This window comes from Lutra lutra, chromosome 6, assembly GCF_902655055.1.
Source record: "Lutra lutra chromosome 6, mLutLut1.2, whole genome shotgun sequence".
Lineage (NCBI taxonomy): Eukaryota > Metazoa > Chordata > Mammalia > Carnivora > Mustelidae > Lutra > Lutra lutra.
Genome location: NC_062283.1, coordinates 45,428,237 through 45,454,249, shown reverse-complemented (window position 1 = coordinate 45,454,249; position 26,013 = coordinate 45,428,237). Strand labels below are relative to the sequence as shown.

The following is a 26,013-nucleotide window of genomic DNA, read 5'->3' as shown; positions in this document are numbered from 1 at the left end:
GTCTGAAAACAATAGTCTGATATACAGAGTATTAGATATATGACTATTACGTCCTGATTTACTTGAGAAAACTCTGGCAGGAATGGAAGCAAGCGAGCTTCAGTCAATGTCAAATATAAACAATCACATATTCTTTCTAGAAAATATTAATTAAATCACAGTTTTATGCAAACAGAGACAGTTATTTGAAAATGAGTCCCGGGGAATCTGGGTGGCTCAGTCAGTTAGTTAAGCGTCTGACTTGTGATTTCGGCTGTGGTCATGATCTTGGAGTCATGGGATGGAGCCCAGCATCAGGCTTTACACTCAGTATGGAATCTGCTTGAACCTCTCCTTTTGCTCCTTCCCTTGCTCTTTCTCTCTCACTCAAATAAGTAAATAAAATCTTTAGAAAAATTTTTTAAAAGTTCCAGTGATAAGTTCAGCGAATTAGTTTATTAGCACAAGCAGCATCACCACTATTTGCCATTTCTTATTACTAACTTCAAAGTTTTAATTTTAGATTTTATATAAGGCGTATACATTCTAATATGCTATACATTGATTTTGTAGGTGGAGGAGTGAAAGTGAAGACAGAACCTTAACTTCACAGTTTGTTTCCTTGTAAGTCAAAAGAGAGCTTTAATCTACATGTTTTCTTTCGGCTTTATCTATGATGCATGATTTAAGCATGTGGAAAAATAGTTGATTTTTTTCAACTTCATTTTCCACCTACATTGCATCCCCTCTGTGGGATGAAGCATTCTACATTTTCCACTTAATTTGAGATATAAAACTGATAGCCTCAAATCTCCCAGTAAATAAATTGCCTCCCTATTCCATGTAGACAGATTTGGAACTTTCTGAGAAATACGTGTAGTGTGTCATTACGTATGTGCAGTGTCACTTCCATCATTAAATTCCACTAAACTATGCATATATACAAATATAAAGAATACTATCTGTGTTTAATTCAAAGCTTAATTGTAATTATGTGTATACATTATCATAAATCCTTTTGTATTTTATTTATTTATGTATCAGAGAAGGAAGAAATACATTCTAGTGAGTTAAAATATAGGTAGCACTTTTCCAGGGTATTTCTTAATATGGTTTCTTAACCTTCAGTCATTCACAAGCTGCCTTATGATGGTTGCTATAGTTTTAAAGTTCCTGTATTACTGTTTGCTTCATACGTTTCTTTAAAACAACTCAGAACTAACACTGCTACCCACTCCTCTTTTTTTTTTTTTTAAGATTTTATTTATTTGGTGGACAAAGATCACAAGTAGGCAGAGAGGCAGGCAGAGAGAGAGAGAGGAGGAAACAGGCTCCCTGCTAAGCAGAGAGCCCAATGCGGAGCTCCATCCCAAGACCCTGGGATCATGACCTGAGCTGAAGGCAGAGGCTTTAACCCACTGAGCCACCCAGGCGCCCCTACCCACTCTTATTTTGTTCTGAGCAAAAAACCTCATGAAATTGCAAGCTTGGTTGTAGGCTGTATCAAACCATACCAACATACGTTTAGAATAAAAACAAATAAAAATTTGTCCACACATTGTCCCCAATTTATCTCACACGTGGGGAAACACAGAAGTTGTTCTGTATACAAATTAATTAAGAGCAAAGAGTTTGGAGTTAACGGCCCAAGTTTAAACTTGGACCCTACTGCTTAGCTGTGTGCTTCTCTATTCCTGTTTCCTCATTAGTTAGACAATGATAATAAAATTATCTACTGTACAGGGTTCTTTTGAGAGTTAAGATAACATGTAAAAAAATTCAGGGTAGTTTCACACAGTGCAAGATACAAACTTTTTTTTTTATAATTTTTACTTTATATGAAGTAATTTGCATCCCCTGACTTTTCTCTGTGCAAGTGTTGCTTCAATATTAGCTATTAGGCTGAGACTGAAGCCCAGATTATTTGATCCAAATCCAAGCCCCCAAGAGAGCTGCTAAAGCTTCTAAATAAGTCTAAATCACTTTCCTGAGCAGTTTATTTCCTGGGAGACTCTAACTCGTTGTTCCAGGCATACATTAATCAATTCAGACTTTAATTCAAATATTTACTGAGTGGCTACTGTGCACAACACAGAAGATATTAAGGGGATACAAAGATGAGTCAGGCCAAGCTCTTCCCTGGGAGAGTTAACAAATAACATCCATACAATTAAGAAGTGACAGGAGCCACAGGAGAGTTTCACACTCCAGGACACTGCCTCTGGATTTCTGTGAGATGTGAGGTGATTCCTAGCTTAGGGGATCTGAAAAGTGTCAGATTAGGAAACTTTAAGGAGCCCGGGACTCTGCAAAACACTTCAAATGCATTGCCTCATTGACTTCTGACCATTTGCCTCTAAGTTTTCCCTTTTTGCAAAAGCAAAAAAGTAACTGTGTAAATAATGAAGTTTGATCCCAGGCCCAATACTACAGCATGTTATTACATTTATGTTATTTAATATCTGTTAGAAAAAGAAACAGAAAAAGTTGTGCGGAATTACTGTTTCAGTTGTGTTCCATCCCACTTGCTGCCTTGTCATTTGAATGCTATTTACTCTAGTAATTTATTTCTTTAGAAAATTAAATGGCATATTGGTGTCCCATGAGAGTTAGCACAGCTTCCAAAATTACTTAGCCTCTTCCCCCTGAAGCAGCTCATACATTAGGAGAATGAATTTAATTAAATGTAGAATAATTATATTTCTGAATATTTAAATCATGATTCAAAACAACCAAAATGAATATTCTTATCCTAAGCTTAAAGAAAAAGAAAATTTTTACATTTCCCCAGTCTTTTAAATGCTGGCTCTTTGTACATCTTTATCTGCTGGACAATTTCACTTGATTGGAAAAGAGATGTTTCTGCACAGGCTTTAGGTTCTGGTGTAGAGATGACACAATTATCCAGTGTTTGCCAAACACACGCAGTTTTGAAGTAATGAGAGACACTGTTATGCAGAATGATTTTGGGGGATGGAATTGTCTCCATATTGTCAAAATCTGTTCCAACATAATCTCCCTTTTTCCTCTCCTATTGTAACTACAACTTCTGTGGCCCTGAGCAGAGTCGGGTAAGCTGTGGAAAAATCTGTCAGGTGAACAAGCTTAATTAACCGAGAATAGCTCTTCAGCATTCCTAAATCCAAGCCCTAAAGACAGATATGATTAAAGTCTATAAAAAATAAAAATGTACTTAAAATGCTATTTTGAGGCTCATTAAACTTGAATTAGTCAACATCTATTTCTGGGGGCAGAATCAATTTGCATTTATTCAATGGTTCTCTTTGGCCAATTAATATTTGGGTGATCACATTAAATAACTTGAATCAAAACAAAATAATTAAAATATATATTGAAAAAAGTACATTTAAAAAATGAGATTGAAAATAATTAGAATTCAGAATAATATACCAATTGTTAATGACTTTTTCACCCCCATGAAGAAAATCACATATACCGAATAACGTTAAAAAAAAAAAAAAAGTAAAGACAAGACATAAACAAACAAAAAAACCCTGTGCATGGGTGGCCTATTTTGCTTCTAAAGCTTAAAGAGGTCACAATTAAACTCTAACTGCCAATAAATTAAGGTGCTACGGAACAAGTGACACTTTTATTTTTCATCTAAGAGGGGTCCAAAAAATGCCTATTCTTCTTTGCCATCAGGCAATGTCTCCAAAATATCTCTTCAAAATTCTGGCAGAAATGTATAGAATGTTCCTAAATTCTCAGACATATCTGAGTAATTTGCCTTTTTTCTATTTTCATAGTACTGAGTGAAGGGATGTATTGTAACCAAATTTTAAAAGCTGTTGGGAAGGGAAATGAAGTAGTTCAGGGCTACTGTTTTGATTCTTGTAATATAGTAGTGAGGTCAGCAAACTCTTTCCAAAAGGGGACAGAGAGTAAATATTTTAGACCTTGAGTGACATCTGATCTCTGAAATTGAGACTCTGCCCCTGTCATGTGCAGGAAGCCCTAGACAATAACAAAGACAAATGGGTGTGGCCGTGCTCTAATAAAACTTAACTTTGAAAACAGGTGGCAGGTCAGATTTGGCTGTGGTTTGCTAACCCTTATATAGGGTAATGCCAAAACTGATAAGGCAACCCTAGTCAAGGAGGAATATTTTCTCAGTTTTTCAGGTTTTTCAGCTGTGTTCTCTACAGTTTTAATTTCATGTATATAAAGCTGTGACTGGAGAAATTGGTAGAAATTTCCAGAGGGACTCATGGGATCCTCAGGCCTTTTGCTGACCTGAAGACCTTTATCTGACACTGGATAAAGATGCTGATCTCCTTACTGAACACCCTGTCTATAATAAATTCTTTATTACCCTTTAGAAAAGCTAACCTTGTTTGATTTCCCCCAGGTTGCATCTATTGTTGGCCCTCTATCATCTGTATCTTCAACAGACATTTGTACATTAATACTTGCAAATGGATAGAGACTGTTTAGTAAGCATCTCAATATCTCTTTCACCAGAGGGTGCCAATCACTTATGATGCTTCAGAGCCTACTCTGTAGGTAGAATCTGTTTCCAAGTGGCATAGCATGGTGGACAACATAGTATTAAAGTGCATCAAAAAAGAGAGCAATTTTAATAAATCACTGAAGAAGTGTTCTGCTATAAATATCAGACATGCAATTCCTTCTTACAAGTGAAGTCTGAACAGCACCAAGTAGGGCCTTCCAGTCCAGGATTATTCAATATTAATTTCCAAACTACCTACTCTCAGATCTCAAGACAAAGAGCATTCCCATTATTTTTATGTTAGCAATGCAGGGAACTGCTATACTTTAGCTTGAATATTGTAATTTGGCTTCCACTCTCCAGGGTCTACTTCACAAATCAAGTAATATGATATGTGGTATAAATCCATGCAGATAAAATAATCTGGGGTCATGTTGCGTTGAGACAGTATCCAAAGTAAGCCATGAGTTTGATACCAGGAAATAAGAGAGTGAAGAAACTCATAGTTGAGAGTAGACAAAGTGATTAACAGTGAAAACAACAACATATGTCAAATCAGGAAAAGAATCAAATCCTAACTAGCAGTATGGTTACTGAAATCAATGGTTAAGTGAGTCTATGGTCTTTCAGGATAAAAAGCATCTATGATTTTGCCAGAAAATAAGAATTATGTATGATTTTCTCTTTTATACAATATCTTGTCATTCCACATTAGTGGGCAGAGGATGAAGAATCACAAAATGGGGGGGTAGTTAAGATAAGATAATAGTCCTCTAGTCTTGTTCTTCCTAGACCTCCAGGTATGATAATTAAAATTTCCAAAACCATTAAGAGGTTGTTAACTTGATTGAAAGAAAAGATTCTTATTTTACCCAGGAATGATGAAAACTGGCATTTTATTAATCAGTGTTGGGAAACCATTAACCTAAATCTGAATACTATTTTGATATTTTAATCACTCTGGTAAACTATCTGCTGCATCATTTGCTGGCCTATGCTTGAATTTCTCCAATTATGAAAAATTTTCTAACACCTGATATATCTCACTTCTTCTTAGATTCTAAGGAGCATTTCTACTTTGCACTGAAATCGATCTGCCTATAACCACACTGTTAGTCCTTATCTTAATTTGTTGGGCTTTCCATTACAAAATACCAAAGCTAAAATACTAGTTGGCTTGAATAACAGAAATTTATTTTCTCACAGCTTTAGAGGCTAATAAGTCCAAGATCAAATCGCTAGTCAATTGAGTTCTTGGTGAGGGCTCTCTTCTTGACCTGCAGAGGGTGACCTTATTACTATGTCCTCAAATAGAAGAAAGAGCTCTGAGCTCTTCTTATAAGGGCGCCAGCCTATTGGATTAGGGTTCTATCCTTATGACTCCTTTTAAACTTTATCCTCCCAAAAGCCTCTATCTCCAAATACAGTCACATTGAGGGTTAAAGCTTCAATACATGAATTTTAGGAGGGGATACAGTCAGTCCGTAACAGTCCTCATTCTGTCTCATAGTACCACATACACGAAGTTTCATCTCTTTTCCATACACCAACTCTACCAATATCTGAAAACATTTCTTTGTGTAGCTCCACTAACTTTTCTCAAAAGATTCCAAGTCTTATCAATATTTTGAACCATTCTCTGAATATGGGCCAAAAGATCATTATCACTCGGGGGTAAAAACCAGAACGTTAATAACATAAGCACATTTACTTAGTGTCAGCAAGAATTTTTATTCTCATTATTCTAATTCCTACTTATATATCTCTCACAATGTAAGAATAGATTTTCCCAGTTACACCATAGTTATATCATATTATTGATTTTACTGTGTTTTCTTTCAACTAGGATAACAGCTTTTGTTCAAATATATGTATGACCTCTAAACATATTCTTCTATATCTTTATTCCTGTATTAGTTTCTTTGACTCAATTTTAGGACCTTGTATTGATGATGATGACATCAATAAGGATGATGATAATAATAATGATAATGATCTTAACTCTGACAAAGAAGGAAAGGAAATGAGTGTCACTTGAGTGTTTGTTAGGTGCCAAACACTGTGAAGAAAACCTTATATGCATTAGAATATTTAATCCTTAGAATTTTATGATTGTAGGCATTATTATTCCAAAACAGTAAATGAAGAAATAAACCTTTATAAGAAAAAATCTTTAATTTGTCTTTCATAATTACCAAGTTCCATAATTCTGACCAATCCATAAAAATTCTAACCATGTATATTTTTATACATGCTGACCATGTTGGATGTTGGAAAGAGCAAACTACACCCCTGAACAAGAGATGAAAACATGAGCCATTACTTAAGATATTCTATACTACCTGAAAAGTTAGCTAGCACTTCTTCCTGCATGGTGCCATGTTGTCTCGACCTATCTCTTGGGTCAGAATTTCTTGGTGCACATTAAGTTGGAACTATTCCTGACCTGGTTGTAACTGTAGTATTTTCTTTAGTTGTAAATACATGTTTTTGTCAGGTTAGAATTTTTGGAAAATTAAACTATAAGATAGTACTTACGGTTTTCAGGCAGCTTAAAGATGAAACTTTTGATGGAAAAGTATTTTCTCTTTTTTTTTACTTGTTTTACTACAAAATACACACAACATAGTTATAAAGGCACCACTCTACTTCTATATATAATAGGCCTGCAGAATGCCAAATGGAAAACCAATACTCCTATTACTATATGAAATGTACTAGAGCTAGGTTACTGAATGCCAAAGAAAGTAACTATTTCTTAAAGGAGCGAAGATTTTAAGGACTTCATTTTCAATGTATATGTTATCCCATTCCTATGCCGTGTGGGCTCTCAGATGTACAACAAACAAAAGAAGGAGGCTTAGCTGATGTAGCCTTGTGCAGCAAAGGGACTCAGAAATGTTTTATCTTGAAAACCTAGGAGTAACTCAGAAAGGGAAGATCAGTCTCAGGCAAAAACAAATATGCTGTGTTTTGGACACAATACAGCCAAAAAGTGATCCTTTCTGGAAAATTTACTAAAGAATATAGAACTACAATATATTCCTACTATCATGATACTGCATTAAGAGTTATAAAAGTATATATTTTTAAAGAAAACCAATTTTATGATTTACTCAGAAAACATGTTCTTTGTACCTACTATGAGCTAGGTCCTGTTTAAGACCCTCAAGATAAAAATACAAATAAAATGTAAGAAGTATTTTCTAAAACTTAACATATAGGGGAAGGCACAGCCAGATACAGAACTGACTACTAAAGAGAATGTGAGCCTGGTGGTGGGTATTAAGGAGGGCACGGATTGCACGGAGCACTGGGTATTATATGCAAACAATGAATCATGGAACGCTATACCAAAAACTAGTGATATACTGTATGGTGACTAACATAACACAATAAAAAAAAAAAGCAAAAGCTAAATAAATAAATTAATTAATTAATTTAAAAAATATGTAGACATCGCCACAGTAACATAAATAACGGAAAGATGGATTCTCTTATGGGTCCAAAAGTATTTACAAAATAGCTAAATTTGAGTACATCATATATAATATAATCTACATTGTATATATATCATTCTAACAGAGTATTAAAACATTTTAGTCCATATTCTGTATCTTTTTCATAATTTTAATTTAACTTACTAAATAGTCTCAAAACATCTTCCCACAAATCTAACATAAGTAAAACTTCTCTTGGGTGTGAGGGAAATGTAATCAGAGAAGTACTACTTCAATAATTACAATTTTTTCCTCTTCAAAGCTGCTTATATCTTTAATTGTTTTGAATACCAGAGCTTCTTATTTATCCCTCCCCTTCTTTATTCAATGGCAACTATAATTTTATTTTTTTTTAATTTTTTTTTAAGATTTTATTTATTTGACAGGCAGAGATCACAGGTAGGCAGAGAGGCAGGCAGAGGGGTGGGGGGAGAAGCAGGCTCCCTGCTGAGCAGAGAGCCCGATGCGGGCCTTGATCCCAGGACCATGGGATCATGACCTGAGCCTAAAGCAGAGGCTTTAACCCACTGAGCCACTCAGGCACCCTGGCAACTATAGTTTTAAATATAAGATGGACTCATACATGGAAATAGCATTTACAAACAGCCAGTTATGTCCCCCCAAGTGTTGTCTTAGAAATGGCTTTGCTTTCTTAGACCTGGAATAAGTTGAATATTATCTAGCTGTCAGTTTTAAGTTATTCACTAGGATTTTTTCAGGATCATTTTTCTTTATTACCTGTATTTGGGACTGTTTGAACACTCAAATTAGAACGATGATATCAAATAGATGGAGGAGGCCATCAACAATTTGTGGCCAGAGTTAGTCTTGCCTTTTATTGCCTGGTAATTTTATATAAAATCTTCAACTTCAACATTTGCAACATCAACTGCTGGTCTTCAGATGATAACCATGAATAATAACAGGGGAGATATAAAAATGCAGTTTGCATTAACATCAAGATCTATACTGAAAATCACTAAATACAAATAAAGGAACAGAGCCCTATTCAGATTCCAAATTAATTAGAGTAGAAATTCATGAAATAATGTATAGGCCATAAGACTATATTTTCCATAGTCATAATAGTTATTTGAATAATAAAAGACAGTCAAAATAGTTTTTCCTATTTATGTGGAAGACGTCTTTACTCTGGGAGGGAGAGGTTGCTAATTAATTATCTGACCATAACTGGTACCCTGACAAGAGCATTTCAAAGCAATGTATTTATAAATTGTATCAAAATTTCACAATAAACATAAAAGGTATTTCCTTGAAATGTTATTTCAGAATATAAAATCAAATTCCTGGCTCTTAGCATCTTATGTTAAAAGTTTATAGAAAACATGGTGATTATTAGAATAGACCAAGAATGAACCAGAAATTGACTATTCTGAGCTTTTGTTGTTTTGAGAGAGGAAGGAGTGGGAGGGCATAACTGCCCTAATAAAATTATATAATAATATGAAATAACATCTTTTACTTTCATTTTCACTTTAACAGCAGTGTCATAAATAGGGTTATCATTGTGAAACTATTCTGAGACTTCATCAGTTTTCCCAGGGGCCTCATTTAATATGTCAAAATTCAAACCATTCCCTTTTAAAATGGAGATTACAATAGTTTCTACTTCTTGGGGTTGTGATGAGGGAACTAATTATTTTCTGTAAGGTTCTTAGCAGATTGGTTCAGAGCAAGTGTTCAATACATGTTGGCTATTACTTCGTGAGAAGCTACACAAAATCATTATCATTCTATCAAATGGTAGGTAGGAACAGAAGCACAGTTTATTAATAATGTCTTGGACTAAGTACATTTAAAAATTAAACTAAGCATCCTTTCTTGTTTTATTTAAATTTTATTCTATCACAGCTACATATCCCAAAAAAGTGCAAATAACTCCACAAAACCATTAAAACGTTAAAAGTAAGGTATGTCATCACTAAAAATTTCTAAAACACCAAAGGCAGGCAGGATGAGGGTAGTTGTACTTTCCTAAAAAGTATTTTTAAACATCCTTCCCTCTTCATAAAGCCCACATTAAAGCAGCTAGTCCCAAGCTCCTCTCATTCTTTACCCAACCTCACTCTTCACTTTTCTGACTCATACTATGTACTGCTTATCCTCTTTCTTCAGCATTCCAAATTTTTTCCTTTTATAATAATTCTCCCTCTTCTTTTTTACCCACTTAAATTTAGCCTCCAGCCTTTTTCCTGTTTTCTTCACTATTTATATCTTCCCAACAAAGATCTAGGGACTAAGCAAATCAATCAGGAATCCTCCATAAACACCAAGATTTTTCTTAGTCACAGCTGACTTTGGTTTTGCTCTTGGTTGTCCTTAGTAGTTGTCTGAACTTGGTTCAGTCATTTTATTCTGTTTTTTTCACATACAGGAGTATTTAAACTCTGATTGCTAAGCTACCTTTCAATTAAAAATTTGAATGAGTTTCTAATTATTATAAACTCCAAATTTAAGAACACTATAAATAAGCACACATGGAAAATAAAAATAAATTATTTGATCATTTTTGCAAAGATGATTCTTATTAATCATAGAAGGATACAAACATGATGCTCTATACAAGTGTTCTCTTTCCTGCCAATGGCAAATCAATCTATTTTACCTGAAGTAACATGCGTTCAAGTTTCTTTACCTTCAAAATGTATCTGATTTTGAAAAATCATTCTAATTAATCCAAATTATGTGGTTTCTGGAATTTTTATTAAGGCACATATAATTTTACATTACATAAATTGGACGACTGATAAAAGATGATTATTTTAAATGGTATTTTAATCATTTTCATTGTTTTTTGTTCTTTTTACCATTTAAGGATCATTCAGGTGTTTGTATTTAAGTTATTTAAATGTCCAGACATAAAGTCAACCATTCAGAAAAACCTCAAGTAAAAAGAAATGATAGAGAAACAGGAAGCCATGAAAAGAATCAAGGAAACGAAAATAAAATAAAACAAAAAGTAAAGACACAAAAGAAAAAATTCTTTTTAGTTGGTAACAGCTTTAGTAATCTAAGGAATGCTAGCAAGGACACAGGAAGAATGACTGGTGGCAAGATAATGAAAGAAAAAAAGCAGGAATGTAGGTGGGAAAAGGCACAAAAAGAGAAGGGAAGTGAAATGTTAGACAACAGAAATAATTAGAAATGGTAACATGTGGGCAACACACCTTTCTGGAGTGTGAAGTAATGACAACAGAAAATGGAGAGAGCCTTTGGGGAGGACAGAGAAGTATCATCTAGAATATCACTATAGGACACACTATACCCCAGGCCCTCCACTGTGTTCAGGCATGCCACAAAAGTCCAGGCAGCTCAAGTCATTGTGAAGGGGGATCAGATACTGAAGAAGGCAGCTTGTGGGTACTCATAGGAAAGTCACAACCTGAAGCTTTTGATATCCTGTACTTGGTATATGCCACACAAACAACAGAACAATTAGTGTATAATCTACAGAAGCACTACTAGAATACACTTCAAAGAATTTTATTGTCTGTAGTGCAATCTGAAAATATGTAAGTATAAATTATGTAATGTATGGATGGGTATGAATTACTTCTAATAAACACCTTAGGGGTCTTTGGTTAATATGTTTAAGTATTTGTGGTAGATCACATTCCTAATTCTGCAATCTTATCTCTATTATACACTTTCTTTTTTCAACATGAACTTGTCATTTCTCTACCAGGAAATGGAGTCTATTTCTCCTCAACTTTTGATATCAGCTGACCTGGCACTGTGAAAGCAATAGAAGTGATATTTTAGAGGCCTAGAAATTAAGAAGGCCTAGCAGCTTCTGTTTTTGTGCTCTGAAGAAAGTCAGTCACCACACAGGGTAGTCAGTAACCTGAGAGGGCCACACGGTACGTGAAAAAAAAACCCACACCAGCCATATGGAGAGGCAACAGGCAGAGAGAAAGAGAGAAAAAAACAAAACAAAACAAAAGACCGAGAGTTAAAAATAGTGAATGACAGAGGCATGGTCAGCATTCTATTTTTTCTAATTATCTGGACTGGGACATAAGACACGTGAATGAAAGAGTCGTTTTGGACATTCTAGCCCCAGAAGTTTCCAAGTGGAACAAAAAATAAGCTCTCCTCAATGGACCCTTCAATACTGCAAACTTGTGGGCAAATAAATGATATCTGGTGTTTTCAGAACTCAATTTTTTGGAATAATTTATTATGAAGCAATAGGTAAATGAAACATCTTAATCAGTAATCCGTACTTGAAAGTTGGTTACTTAACACTTCAGATGTCCTTATCAAAATACAAAAAAATATATTTTGTTAATTAATATTTCTTTATTAAAGAAATGAGTACTACAATCATTTAGGAAGATTTCATAACTAAGAACAGAGCCAACAGAGAATGACTTTAGGTATGCAGCCTTATTTGTCATTTCTTTTCCACTTTGCAGAAGAAGCGTGTTTTTCTTCACCTTATTGTACCATGAAGCTGTTTGCTGTTGCTGCCACTAAAATGTGATGTATTAGCTTTAAAATTAATCTTTTATTCAAAACATGACTTAAGGGGCCAAGGACATATAAGATTTACCCAGGCTAAAAGATACAGTGGTAGAATTTTTTTATGCTTCATGGCAGATTTAACAGAATTTAATCTAGGCTTGTTTATTTTGTAATATAACCCTGCTGGTGAGGTTGTGAGGAAAGGGACATAAAGATACTACCCACCTCTAATTAGTAAATTCTATAGATACTTTCCAAAAATGCTGACAATGGCCTCAGTTTAGGAAAACAGGAAATTCTGGCCAATACAGTAAATATAGGAAGGGGCAAAGGAGAAGACTAATTATTATAGATATATTTATCTACTTTGTATTAATAGATTTCTTGAAAAGACAAAAGAGACAAAAAAGATATATTTAAAATTTATTTAAAAGATATATTTAATAAGATATATTTAAAAGTTTAAAAAATGATATGTTTTATACAAGCCTCCACAATATATGATCTCAAATATCAGAAATTATAACTGGTCGAAGCATTTTCAGCATGAAACTATACCCCTGTCAACAACTGTATATTCTTTCATATTTACTAGCAACCCTCGTGCAAATTTAATTCTATTCTACTGAAATTAATACAATCCAAAAATAAAATTAAATTCAGCATTTTTTACTCAGTAAATATGTGTGAGTCCTTGTGGAGCCAGATATAAGCAGTGAAGATTAAAAAGCAAATAAACAAGAGAAGTATGTGACATACTTTCAAAAAGAATGTACTATAGAGGGAGAAGACAAAGTCACGACTGCAGTAAAAACAAGATGAGAAATGCTAGAATAGACATAAATACAAGTTGCTATGGAATTCTATTAAGGGAGATTAACTCAGACTTCACTGTCAGGGAAAGCTGCCTTGAGGAACTAGAGTACAGGACAACAGGAGCTCGCTGGGTCCAGACAACTAACGGGGATCTTCCAGGAGAGTTAGGGGCATACGACAAAGGCTCAGGGAAAACGGGTTCTTGATGCAACTACATGGAACCACAATGTGGATGAATATGATACCTCTAGCAAATGGAGGTCTCAGATAAAGTCTGTGTTTACAAACCAGTAAGAAAGGCGGCTGAAGAATTTGAAACAAGTCAATGGTACAATATCTTAGAAACACTCCTCTGTCAGCCCTGTGGAGATATACTAAGAATGCCAATCATTTCTAGAAAGACATGTGGGGAATTTGAACCACTTTGTTTTCTCAAAGGTGGTTTTAGAATTCTGTACTCTCTTTGGGTAATCTCATTCCCTCTCGTTGCTTCAGTTATAGCACAAAACCAGTCAGATCTTACTTTGGAGCTTCATCCATTGTCTCGTGGAAATCTCCTTGAGGCATTTCAGATTCATAGGTACAAAAATGAATTTATCATCTTTCCCTTCGACTTGCTTGCCTTCCAATATTTTCTACCTCAGGGTTGGTTTTTCTCAGCTACCTAATCAGCCCAGAATAGAAACTTGACTGTTGTCCACGACTTTACACACTATTTCAACTTAAATTCAATTGTTATATGTCTTATTGGTTTTTATCCAAATATTTATAAAATTTTTCTTCTACTCTAACTCTCATTTCCCTGTTTAAATTGAGATTATTTTTTCTCTAGACTATTCAGTCCTCTCCTACCTAAGCCACCAACCATCCTCTGCTCTTCTCCCAAATACACTCCCATATAGCTGCTAATGTAATTTATTTAAAACTTAAAAACTTGAAGTGTGGTCCTGCTGGATGAATTCCAGCTACTTAAAATGATATCTAAGGCTTTCCAAGATCTAGGCCCTGCCTCCAATTCAGCCTCATCATTTATTCCCTCCTAACATACTGTGTATTTTGAGAATGCTGAATTGTTAGCACTTCCTTCCTTATTTTTTTCCCCTTGTCTTTAATCACACTGTTTTGTTGTCGTTGTTGTTGTTTTTCTTTTTGTTTTTTCCCCTATTAGTATGTACTCATCAGCTCTCTTTTCCAGGCTGTCACTGCCATCTTTTAAGACTCAATTCACCCGGTATGACCTTGGCTGGGTTACATCTTCCCATCCCTTTTTATCTCCAAATCTTCAAGATGCACTGCTTTGGAACAGTTTATTAGAATTTTATCTCTCCTTCAATTTTCAAACTCAAAATAGTAGGGCCTTTTGTACATGTTGTGTTCTCAGTGTATGCACATCATTTAACCAAAAGTAAAAGCACAATAAACAGTTGCTTAAGAATGAACAAATAGTGCTACATCCAAAGGCCAAACAAATGCAATATAAAGTAGCTTATCGTAACACTGAGTAGTTTTCTTGTAGAGCTGTTCTGTTCAATACTACATGCAGCTATAACACTTGGAATGTGGCTAGCCTGAATTGAGATGTAAGAAACACTAGATTTCAAAGATTATTATGAAGAAAAAGCATGTAATATATCTTATTAATAATGTTCTCATGTGGATTACATTTTGAAATGACATACTGGGTTAAAGAAAATGGATTATTAGAATTAATTTTGCTTGCTTCTTTTCACTTCTTCAATGAGGCTATCAGGAAACTTAAAATCATAAATTTAAATTGCACTGGAAAGAGTTAAATGTTGACTATTTGAAATACTCCTCCAGTGATTTTCTAGATGGTGGCTGAACATGACTGTTCCATAATGACTGGTTTTGTTTGGATAATGCTCCTCAAAGAGAATCTTAGCTGGTGCTAATGAACTTAACACTGAGAGGAGTATTTGTGTCTTTTGATTTTTGTAAGAGGTATTTTGATATAGTTTTTGCTGATGTGATAATTCATAGCAAAGATGATGTTTTAGGATTTCATTCACCTAGTCTCTAGCACACTGGTATGTAATTCATGTTCCAGAAATGGATGATAGATGAATGAAAGACCTTTTTGTCAGGTATAACAAGGGCAGGTGACTGCTCATACACATATGGATTTTGCATATTCCATATGGAACAAGATACTTGGAGATTTAAAAATATGCCTTCTAGTTTAAAATTTAGCATTTTCAGAATACTATTACCACTTGATGAATGCTATTAGCTAATATTCCTCAAAATAAAGAATATGGTTAAATAATTTTCAGAAGTGCTACATGTTGTTTTAAAATAAACAGCATAATAAAAGAATGAGCAGTTTTCAGAGAAAAAGCAAAACTAAACAAAATAGCCTGTATAAACATATTCAATTCAGTATTTAGAACTTTTCACATTATTTTTCATCTGCAAGTCTTTTAAAATCAATTAAAAACAATTTATCTCTTCTTACAGAGGAGCATCTAATTAGTAGGCAAGTATAGGCATATGTCAGTTTATTGTGTTTCACTTTATTGTACTTCACACAATTATGTTTTTTTATAAATTGAAGGTTTATGGTAACCTGAATCAAGCATGTGTATCAGCACCATTTTTCCATTAGCATTTGCTCAACTTCACGTCTCCGTGTCACACTCTGGTAATTCTTGCAATATTTCAAACTTTTTCATTATTATTATATTTGTCAGGGTGATCTGTGATTAGTGATTATGACTGGCTAAAAACTCAGATGATGATCTTGAGCATAAAGATACATAGACTGTTCCTTTAAACAATGCTATTGCACACTTAATAGACTACAGTATAGAGTAAACATCACTTCTATATGAACTGGAAAATAAAAAAATCATTTGATTCACTTTGCTGGTGATATTTGCTTTATTGTAATGGTCTGGAACTGGACTTGCAATATCTCTGAGATATGCCTGTATTCATTTATTTTTCTTGAATGGTGCTTTCCTATGTTTATTTAGTAATAAACCATACATACCCTTACTCAAAAGGAGTGATTTGTTTTTGTTGCCAAGAAAACATGGACCCCAAGAAGGTACAGAGGGTTTGTGAATATTTTCATTAGTAAGATCCACAAATACAGAACTTTATCTGATTACTCAACAGTGAATCCCCAGCACAGCACAATGCCTAACACACAGGGGATACTCTCTAGATGGATGGGTGGGTAGATGGATGGACGGAGGAATGGATGGGTGGATAAATACATATAATTAGATAGGCTTTTTGTGTATAAATAAATGATCACATTTTTGCTCTATTTCTCCTTGCTATTACCTCATTTAAAACATACTAATGAATTAAGATGATTTTCAGGGTATAAATTGACTTAAAAGGAGGTCCCAGAAGATAGGTGAACCCCAAAAAACACATTATGCCAGAATTTTTCATTCATTAATAATATAAAATGTTACTTGAATTTTGTTTGAAATACACATTGCATTAAAAGTCAGGTATTAGAACAAACCAAGAATAATGTGGGCTGGTAAAAGGTGTCTGACATTGTTACTTGTAGTTAAGGAGAACAACATATTTTAAAAGCACATGCTTAAATTTGGTCCTTATCACTCAATAGCTTTGTAACCAAAATCAGGCCATTCAACTGTTGCGTGCCTCAATTCCCTCCTCTGGAAATGGAATTAGTAATATTATCTACTTCAAGGAGCTACTGAAAGTATGAAATGAAATATCAAGTATGAATAGCTATAGAGCACTCTACAAAGAGAAAGTGCTCAGTAACTATTAACTACTATAATAAAGACAATAGTTTTATAAGGAAGGATACTTTATACACATATTTTTGCAGGAAGAAAAATTTTCTAAAATGATCCTACTTCTAAACATCCTTGGAATATACAACAGGTTTCTCCTCTGTAGTTCCAAAACCATAGTGAGATCACACAACATAGTGGATCTTGGAGCTGCGCTGTGTGGGTTCAAATACAATCATGATCCCACCAATCCCCAACTGTGTGTCCTTGAGCAAGTCGATTAATCTCACTGTGCTTCAATTTCCTCAGCTGTAAAATACAGATAATTGTCTATCTACAACATTGTTATAAGGACCCAATAAACTAATATTTGTAATGAACTCAGAGTATATACTAGACCCCGCTTAAAAGAGGAATATATGTTGTAGAATGTTTGCTTACTTGCTGAAGAAATGAGCAGATGAATGTTCCTTTATGTTATATAGATGATATGATTCCTCATATCAGTGTTAAAGAAAAATGGATAAAGTATTGGAGCCTAAGGAACAGTCAGCAGACAAGAGTGACAGTGAAGAACAAGGCTTTATGAAACTGCAGAAAATAATTTCTCCTTTCTTATTCTGGAAAGATAAGTTACACTGTTTTAAATGATAGGAAACTGCATTTTCACTGAAAACTTTTGTAAGTGTTTGCTGCAAAAATAAAACATACAGTGAACATTAGGAAAACAAAAAGTTAATTATATTTATACTAAGTACTTAAGAAATTATTAGCATATGGAATGAAATTAAGTATTTCATAACATGGATATCCATTTGTGTATCACAATCAATCTCAAAACTTTTATTTCCAAAGTGGAGTACATGGGACTAGAAATAACCTCAAAAGAAACTTCTTGTGTTTATTTAGCATAAGACAGAATTACACTTTCCCGTGGGAAAGAAACTCAAAATAATAGCAAAGGTTAACAGTCGTTTAATGTACACTATGAAATATCAATCTTTCTTATTGCAATCCTAAAATGGTGGCATCTCCATTCTGCAAATGAAGAAAAAGAAGCCAAGAAAGGGTAAATGACTTGCGCAAGGTCCATGGCTATGAATTGGGGGAGCTAAGATTCAGCTCCAGAGCTCTAATTCTTAATCCTGGAGCTCTACTACCTCTTCTGAATTAATGCTTGTACCAATGTCACTGATTTCTAAGAAAGCACTATTTGATGTCATGAAGAAAATGGAATGTGCCTCCAAGACAACATATTCATAAAGTCTTAGCACTAAGAGAGTTCGTTCTTAATTATCAGAAAACTGTTTTTTTCTTACCATGCCATGTAACTAGACACTGCACTTTTTGTCTTTGAAGGAGCTGGTGTAGTCAGATAAAGGCAGTTTTAATAATTTTGGATTATGTAACATTTTACAATTGACTTTATGAACTACTTCACTTTCATCTTTATGGATTATGTTATAAATTCTCTGAATTCATGCTTTACTTATTTTCCCAAATCTCAGCCTCCTTAAATTTTACCTTATGATTTTTGTGAGATCATTCACCTGAGGGCTCTGTTCTCCAGCCTTTGGCTAAATTAGCCTTAAGACCTTAAATTTCACTAGAAAACTATCTCCCAAATTAATATCCCCAAAGAACTTAAGCCAGAAATTGATTTTATTCCACTTGCTATTAAGTTACTTAGATTATGCTGCAAAATTAAACAGGGTTTTAAAATTATATGTATTACTAGAATTCCCTAACTAATATAAACTGGATTACTTCTTGCTTTACTTTACCCATTGCCCCTTAACCACTTGGAAGGGAACACTGAAGCACTTCAATTTTAATATATCTATTAACACAGGGAAAAAAAGTGAATATAGATATTCATTTATCTCAACTGTCATCTGTTTTTTTTCTTTTTTCAGAGTTTAAGTTATGAACATGATATATGTTGTGAGGGTTTAATGATTTGTTAGTTTTCAAATGAAAATTCTTTGAGACCTTTTAAAAATAAATGGAAATTTAGGCAGGGACAGAAGGAACACCAGATGGAAGTCTCTCGAGAGGTATCCTCAGAGATATTATATGAAAGTAGGGGAAATGATCTTAGGTGAGCACACTATAATAGAATTTGTGACTGTGTTAATATCTTAATATAAAAAATACCTGTGTAATCCATACTGAGTTAAGTACTTATAAGTAGTATATTACATACATCATTCAGTAATATGTAAAATATAATTAAATACTGTTAAATAAAAAAGAAATATTAAATGTTAATAATAATTATTAAATAGCAATAACATATGATAGTGTATGGCATATAATATATATTACATAAAGTATATACAATATGTAATACATATAACATATAATACATATAATGGTTACTATATAGCATAGAACCATAGCATTTTGAACTGAAATAGACTTTTTTTTTCAGTTTTATTTTTTTTATTTTTATTTTTTATTAATTTTATTTTTTTATAAACATATAATATATTTTTATCCCCAGGGGTACAGGTCTGTGAATCACCAGGTTTACACACTTCACAGCCTCGGGCTCTCTGCTCGACTGGAGCCTGCTTCCCTTCCTCTTTCTATGCCTGCCTCTCTGCCTATTTATGATCTCTGTCTGTCAAATAAATAAATAAAATCTTAATAAAATAAAATAAAATAAAATAAAGGAGAGATAAGCATTTTCTAGACAAATAAAAGCTGAGGGAGTTCATCACCACTAGATCTACCTTACAAGAAATGCTAATGGTAGTTCTTCAAGTTGAACTGAAAAGATACTAAACAGCAACACAATAGCATAAGAAACTATGAAACTTGTTGGTAAAGGTAAATATATAAGTACATACTGTTACTGTAGTGTTAGTTCATAAAAATAGCTACAAAATCATGTCAAAAGATATTCAATATGAATAGATGTAAATTGTGACAACAATAACATAATGTGTGAGAATGGGAGAAATTAATGTGTAAAGACTTTTTTATATGACTGAAGCTAAATTGTTAGCTTAATATAGTGTTGCAGCACTATATTAAGACAGTTTATATAAACTGTGAGGTAATCACACATACACACAGAATACACAAACACAAAATACCTATAGAAGTTACATAAAAGAAAAAGAGAAAGGAATCAAAGCATATAATACAAAAAAAATTAACAAAACACAAAAGATGGCAAAAGAGGAAAAGATAGAGAAAGGAACTATAAGACTACCAGAAGAAGAGAAATGGCAATGGTAAATGCTTCTCTATCAATAATCACTTTGTCAATGGACTGAAATATTCATTCAAAAAACAAAGTCAACAACACTGAGATGGGTTTTTGAAAAGATCAACAAAATTGAAAAACTCTTTGCTAATCTAACAAAGAAGACTCAAATAAGATCAGAAATGAAAGAAGAGACATTATGACTGATGCTAAAGGAATAAAAATGATCATAAGAGAATACTATTAACAATTACATGCCAACAAACTGGGCAACCTAGAAGAGAGAGATAAGTTCCTAGAAATATACAACATATCAAGACTAAATCATAAAGAAACAGAAACTCTGAAAGAACAAATAACTAGTATGAAGACTGAATTAGTAATCAAAAGCCTTCCAAAAAACAAAAAAATCCCAGAAAAGGTGTCTTTACTGGTGAATTCTACCAAACACTTAGAGAAGAATTAACATCAATTATCTTCAAACTCTTCCAAAAAATGGAAGAGGAAGGAACATTTCCAAACACATTTTATGAGGCTACCATTACTCTGATATGAAAGCTGGTCATATACACCACAAGAAAAGCAAACTACCTGATAATATCCCTGATGAAGATACATGCAAAACTCAACAAAATATTAACAAACCAAAAGGGATCATACACCACAAACAAGTGTGATTTATCTGTAGCATGTAAGAATGGTTCAACATACCAAACATCAATTAATCAATGGTTCAACATACCAAACATGTAATTAATCAATTAATCACAGAAAAAAAAGATAAAAATATACAGAATATACAAAGATAAAAGATACAAAATCATACAGTCATCTCAATAGATACAGAAAAAGGATGACAAAATTCCATGTACTTTCACGATAAAAACACTCAGAAAACTAAGAATAAAGGGAAATTACTTCAACATAATAATGGCTATACTTGACAAGGTCAGAAAACTAACATCATACTCAATAGTTTAAAACTGAAAGATATTCACCTAAGATCTGGAATAAGACAAGGATGCCTACTCTTGCTACTTCCATTCACCACAGTATGGCGTTTTAGACAGAGAAATAAATAAATAAACAAGCACACACATATTGAGACACACACACACCCCTATATATATGTATGTATGTACATATGTGTATATATATTATATGTGTATGTAAATGTGTGTGTGTGTGTGTGTGTGTGTATGTGTGTGTAGAAATTAGAACCCTTGTGCACTGCTGGTGGGAATGCAAAATGGTGCAGCTGCTATGGGAAGTATTACAGAGGTTACCTAAAAATTAAAAATGGAACTACCATATGATCTTGCAATCCCACTACTGGGTACTTATTCAAAAGAACTGAAATCAAGATCTTGAAAAGATATTGACTCTCCTATATTCACAGCAGTACTATTCACAAGAACCAAGATATGGAAATAATCTAAATGTCCACTGACAAACCAAAAGATAAAGAAAATGTAGTAAATACATAAAACAGAATACTATTCCTTTTTAAAAAAGGAATTAAACCTTTAAAAAAATAAAAAAAGAATATTTTTTTCAGCCTTTAAAAAAAAGGAAATTCTGGGGGCACCTGGGTAGCTCAGTTGGTAAGCAGCTGCCTTTAGCTCAGGTCACAATCATTGAGCCCCACATTGGGCTCCCCTGCTCAGCAGGGAGCCTGCCTCTCCTTTTGCTGCTCCCCCTGCTTGTGCTCTCTCACTCTGTCAAATAAATAAAATCTTTAAAAATATAAATAAATAAATAAATTATACAAGGGAAACTGTAATAAGTGACAACATAGATGGACTAGAGGACATTATGCTAAGTGAAGGAGGCCAGGCACAGAAAGACAGATACTGAATGATTCCAGTTACATGAGGCAGTATGTCTCCTTATATTCAAGTATAAGAATTTCACTAGTGTGTATTCTTAAAACTAGAAAATTTTGTTGTTTAGCATATGAACATCTTCCACTTTATAGGTGATACAAAAAGGATTTACAATGCAGATTAAAAACCTACTAAACTATCTCCCTGCAGTTGGAATTTCCATGCTTGTTACAATAAGAAGCAAATATCCAGCTAGGTTCTCCCCTTTTTGCCAAGGGAAAACATTGGTTCTTAACAGAATGCTAATGATATTCCTTCATACACCATCATGAGCTTAAAAAGAGGTAGTCATTTCTCTTACAAGCTTATCATGATCTCCATGTCAGAAAACCTATTAGATGCTTTTTAGCCCTTATTCTTTATAGATTCAACTTAAGCAGGGTTGAAGAGCTCCTCTTTGCTGAAACTTGCTCTTCTTTGCCTGCTACAATAACAGCTCATTTTCCTGGTTGTGCTCTTAACTCCTCTGCCTACTTTGTGTTCGGATACTTAACTACATTCTCACTTTTCTCCATGACTTTGCTCTGGTTCTTCTCTTCTCATTCTCCTCACTCTCCCCCTGAGTTGATCTCATCTGATCACATGTATTTAAATACTACATGCTGAGAATTCCCTAAGTCATGAACACAAGTGTTAACCTTGGTAACTCCTCTCTCTGCAAGCCTCACAGATACCTCAAACTTGAAGTGTCCAATCAATCATCTCATTTCCCCCCAGTCTGTTCTCCACAGTTTTCCTCATCTTAGTAATGGAACCCCCATTTTGTTGCTTAAGCCACCAGAAACCCTAGACTCATGCTTGATATCTCCTTCTGAAGTATCTAGATTTATGTGTGCAGACCTGCATGTATTTTTTTTCTACATCTGTTAATGAGATGAAATGATTAGAGTGGTGAATATAAGCCAGTACTCTTGAATAAAAGGAACTATAATTACATATATGGGGAACTTTTCAGAACCAGAAACAAACACAAATGGAAGAATTCAAGAAGAGATCCTTAAAATGTCGGAAACACAGATTAAGAAAGGATTTGGAGTAGGAACAGACTCAGAGATAGGTCCTCCCAAATTCCTTACAGAGTTTTGCAAGGATATCAAGAAATAGAGACAAAAGTAATAAAGATACGGATCAGAGCAAAAAATGGAAGTGCAGTTGGTAAAGAAAGGAGGAACTGTGGGAGAAGAATCTGTCTTTATGTGGAGTAGAAGCCAGTTTTTGCTGTACAACTGAGTGAGGCTCAGTTCACAGAGGATTACTCCTTAAGCAAGGTAGGCCTTTGCACGGGAGTAAATTAAAAGTGATTCTTACATGTGCAAGGAATGAGAAATAATTATCATTGGTTGGTCCTCATCTGATATTTTGTTTGTTTGTAGCAAAATGCCACTGATGGCAAAATAGATAACTAAAAGCCTAAATGGTAGTCCTATAGACTGGTCAAATGGAGAAATGAATGACTTTCTTTTTAACATCAAATGGAAAGAAAATAAGGAAAAGGTGGGGATTAACTGTTTTTTGTTTTGTTTTGTTTGTTTTATCTTGCTTTTCAGCATTTACATAACCCAACAGGGTTGAATATAGTCATTTTTGAAAATTATTTTCAATAGTGTGTTTCCATTTATTTCTGACTGATTACCTTGTATTCATATAACAAGTATCTTGGAAGAGCTCAAAAAGGTTGACAAGCATCCTCTAAAAGTCTATCAAAATCATAAACAAATACATTGTTTATGTATTACTGAGGGGTTATTTCCTCTTTAAATTTATAATGAGCCATGATGAGTAACATAAGCTATCAAAATATTATAACAGAAACAGGAATATAGCCAACTGAGGTGATTTTTTCCCTTTGTTCCTCAGAAATCAATCACAACTTCCAAAGGAGAATTCTGTCTTTATGTTAGATTGTTAATTTAACAGTAAGTTTTTTCGCTAAAAGATTTTTAAAAGCCTGATGACTGACAGGCATTTTTGTATATGTGAATGGATTTGTAGCAGATTAATTTTTGAATATATAAATCAATGTTTTAAGCATATATAAAGTAGATAATACTTACTTGTTTTACCAAAGTGTTCTTATTTTCTCAAGGAATTCATTTAAAATTTTAATAATTATTTAATTCCTCTATTGTGTTAAAATTAAAAATTAAACTAAAAGTTAAAATGAATATTTAGATTCTTGAATAAATCACTGGTATGAACTGAAAGTTTGTGTCCCCCTAAAATTCATATTAAAATCCTAATTCCCAATATGCTGGTATTAGGAGGTGGAGCTTTGGGAGGTGATTAGGTCATAAGGGTAGATCCCTCATGAACGGGATTAGTGCCCTTATAAGAAATTCCAGAGAACTCTCTTATTCCTTCTGCCAATGTGAGGACATAGGAGAAGACAGCTGTCTATGAAAAAGAAAAGGGGCCCTCATTGGACTGCAATCTGTCAGCACTATGATCTTGGACTTCCCACACTTCCAAAGTATGAGAAATAAGTGTTTGTTGTTTAAGTCACCTATTGTTTGGTATTTTTGTCATGGTGGCCCAAATGAATTAAGTTAGTCACTGATTCCTCAAAAATTCCTATCTTATATAAGAGTATATACTATCATAAATTCTGCTTTTAATATTACTGATTGACTTGAATGTGAAAAAGAAGAATTAACATCTTCATGGAACACATTTTATATTATTAACTTTTGTAGAAAGAAAAAAAGTCTACTAATGGATTAACAATAATATATATCTGGATAATCATCTTACTTCGCAAAGACAATAGTTGGTACCATTCTAACTTGGTCTGCATTCGCTAAAGAATTAAGGCTTGGTGTCCTTAAGCATCTTGACCCCAAAGCAGGAGGACATGCACTAGAAAGTATAAAACAATTAAAGCACTACCAAGGAAAGTGTTTTGCTACCACCAGAGAGGAGGCATTTACTCTTGGACTCTGGAAGTTATCATTTACAGTCCTCAGGGGACACAGAATTGTTCACACTTCAGGCAAAAAATTTAAAGTGCATAACTGTTTCATTCTCTCCTCCCTACCGAGCTCTGTGTGTTTTTGTTAAAGGAAGCATTAAACAACCTGTCAGCATATACACATTGGATTAGGAGCTCTTATTACATGGAAGGGTTCTGGCTAGTACAAAAAGACATTATTGGAAACTTGGAGGCAAGAGAGTTAAGTGTAACTTAGCACTTATTGGCTTGAGGACTCAACTACAATTCTCTTTCTTAGTGTTTAATACTACAAACCTGTTGTTTTTAATTTTCTGAGTACTGACAACCCACTGTGTTTAAACAGCAGCTCTTATTCAGAACACAATAATTAGATAGTTAGAGCCTGCATGATACTTAGATAATTCAAAGGGGCTGTACTGCACAGACACAGGTTGACAAAGTTGTTTTTTCGTTGTTTTCTGAACCATCACATGATTTTCTTTTAAGTATTATAGATATATTTTATATTGTGCTTTTATCAATCAGTACATAGCAATATAGTGACTGTCATACACATACACAGATACTGTGAGGTAGTAACAGTATAAGAAAAGAATAAAATCATAAAATCTTTCCGACTGACTTAAAATGTTTCAAATATAGCATATTTAACAAGGAGGGGAAACCTGCTTAGTAGACAGTCCTTTTAATTTCCAGGTAACTTCACTGGTCTACACACTGAAATTTCTCTAAATCTGATTGTGACAAATGTCCAGTTCTTCTACATACCAAAATGAGCACCATGTTTTTACTCAGATAATCCCTTAATTAATGCCAATCCTTTCTAAAAAGGTTTTGGGAAAAAAAGTGTCTTCAGAATATAGTTTACTATGATCTATCTTTGCAACTCTACTCTGACACTCTGTCCTCCCCTAGATAACACCTTTCTCTTTTTATTAACAAGCTTCTAGAAAAAGT

General features: G+C 33.8%; 1 protein-coding gene across 1 annotated transcript in view; it reads right to left on the bottom strand.

Annotated features, from left to right (window-relative positions):
• EYS (eyes shut homolog) overlaps positions 1–26,013 on the bottom strand; it is a 1,828,849-nt gene that overhangs the window by 583,324 nt on the left and 1,219,512 nt on the right. Inside the window, 1 exon segment of the mRNA XM_047734324.1 lies at positions 9,105–9,122. Coding sequence (XP_047590280.1) covers positions 9,105–9,122 — 18 coding nt within the window.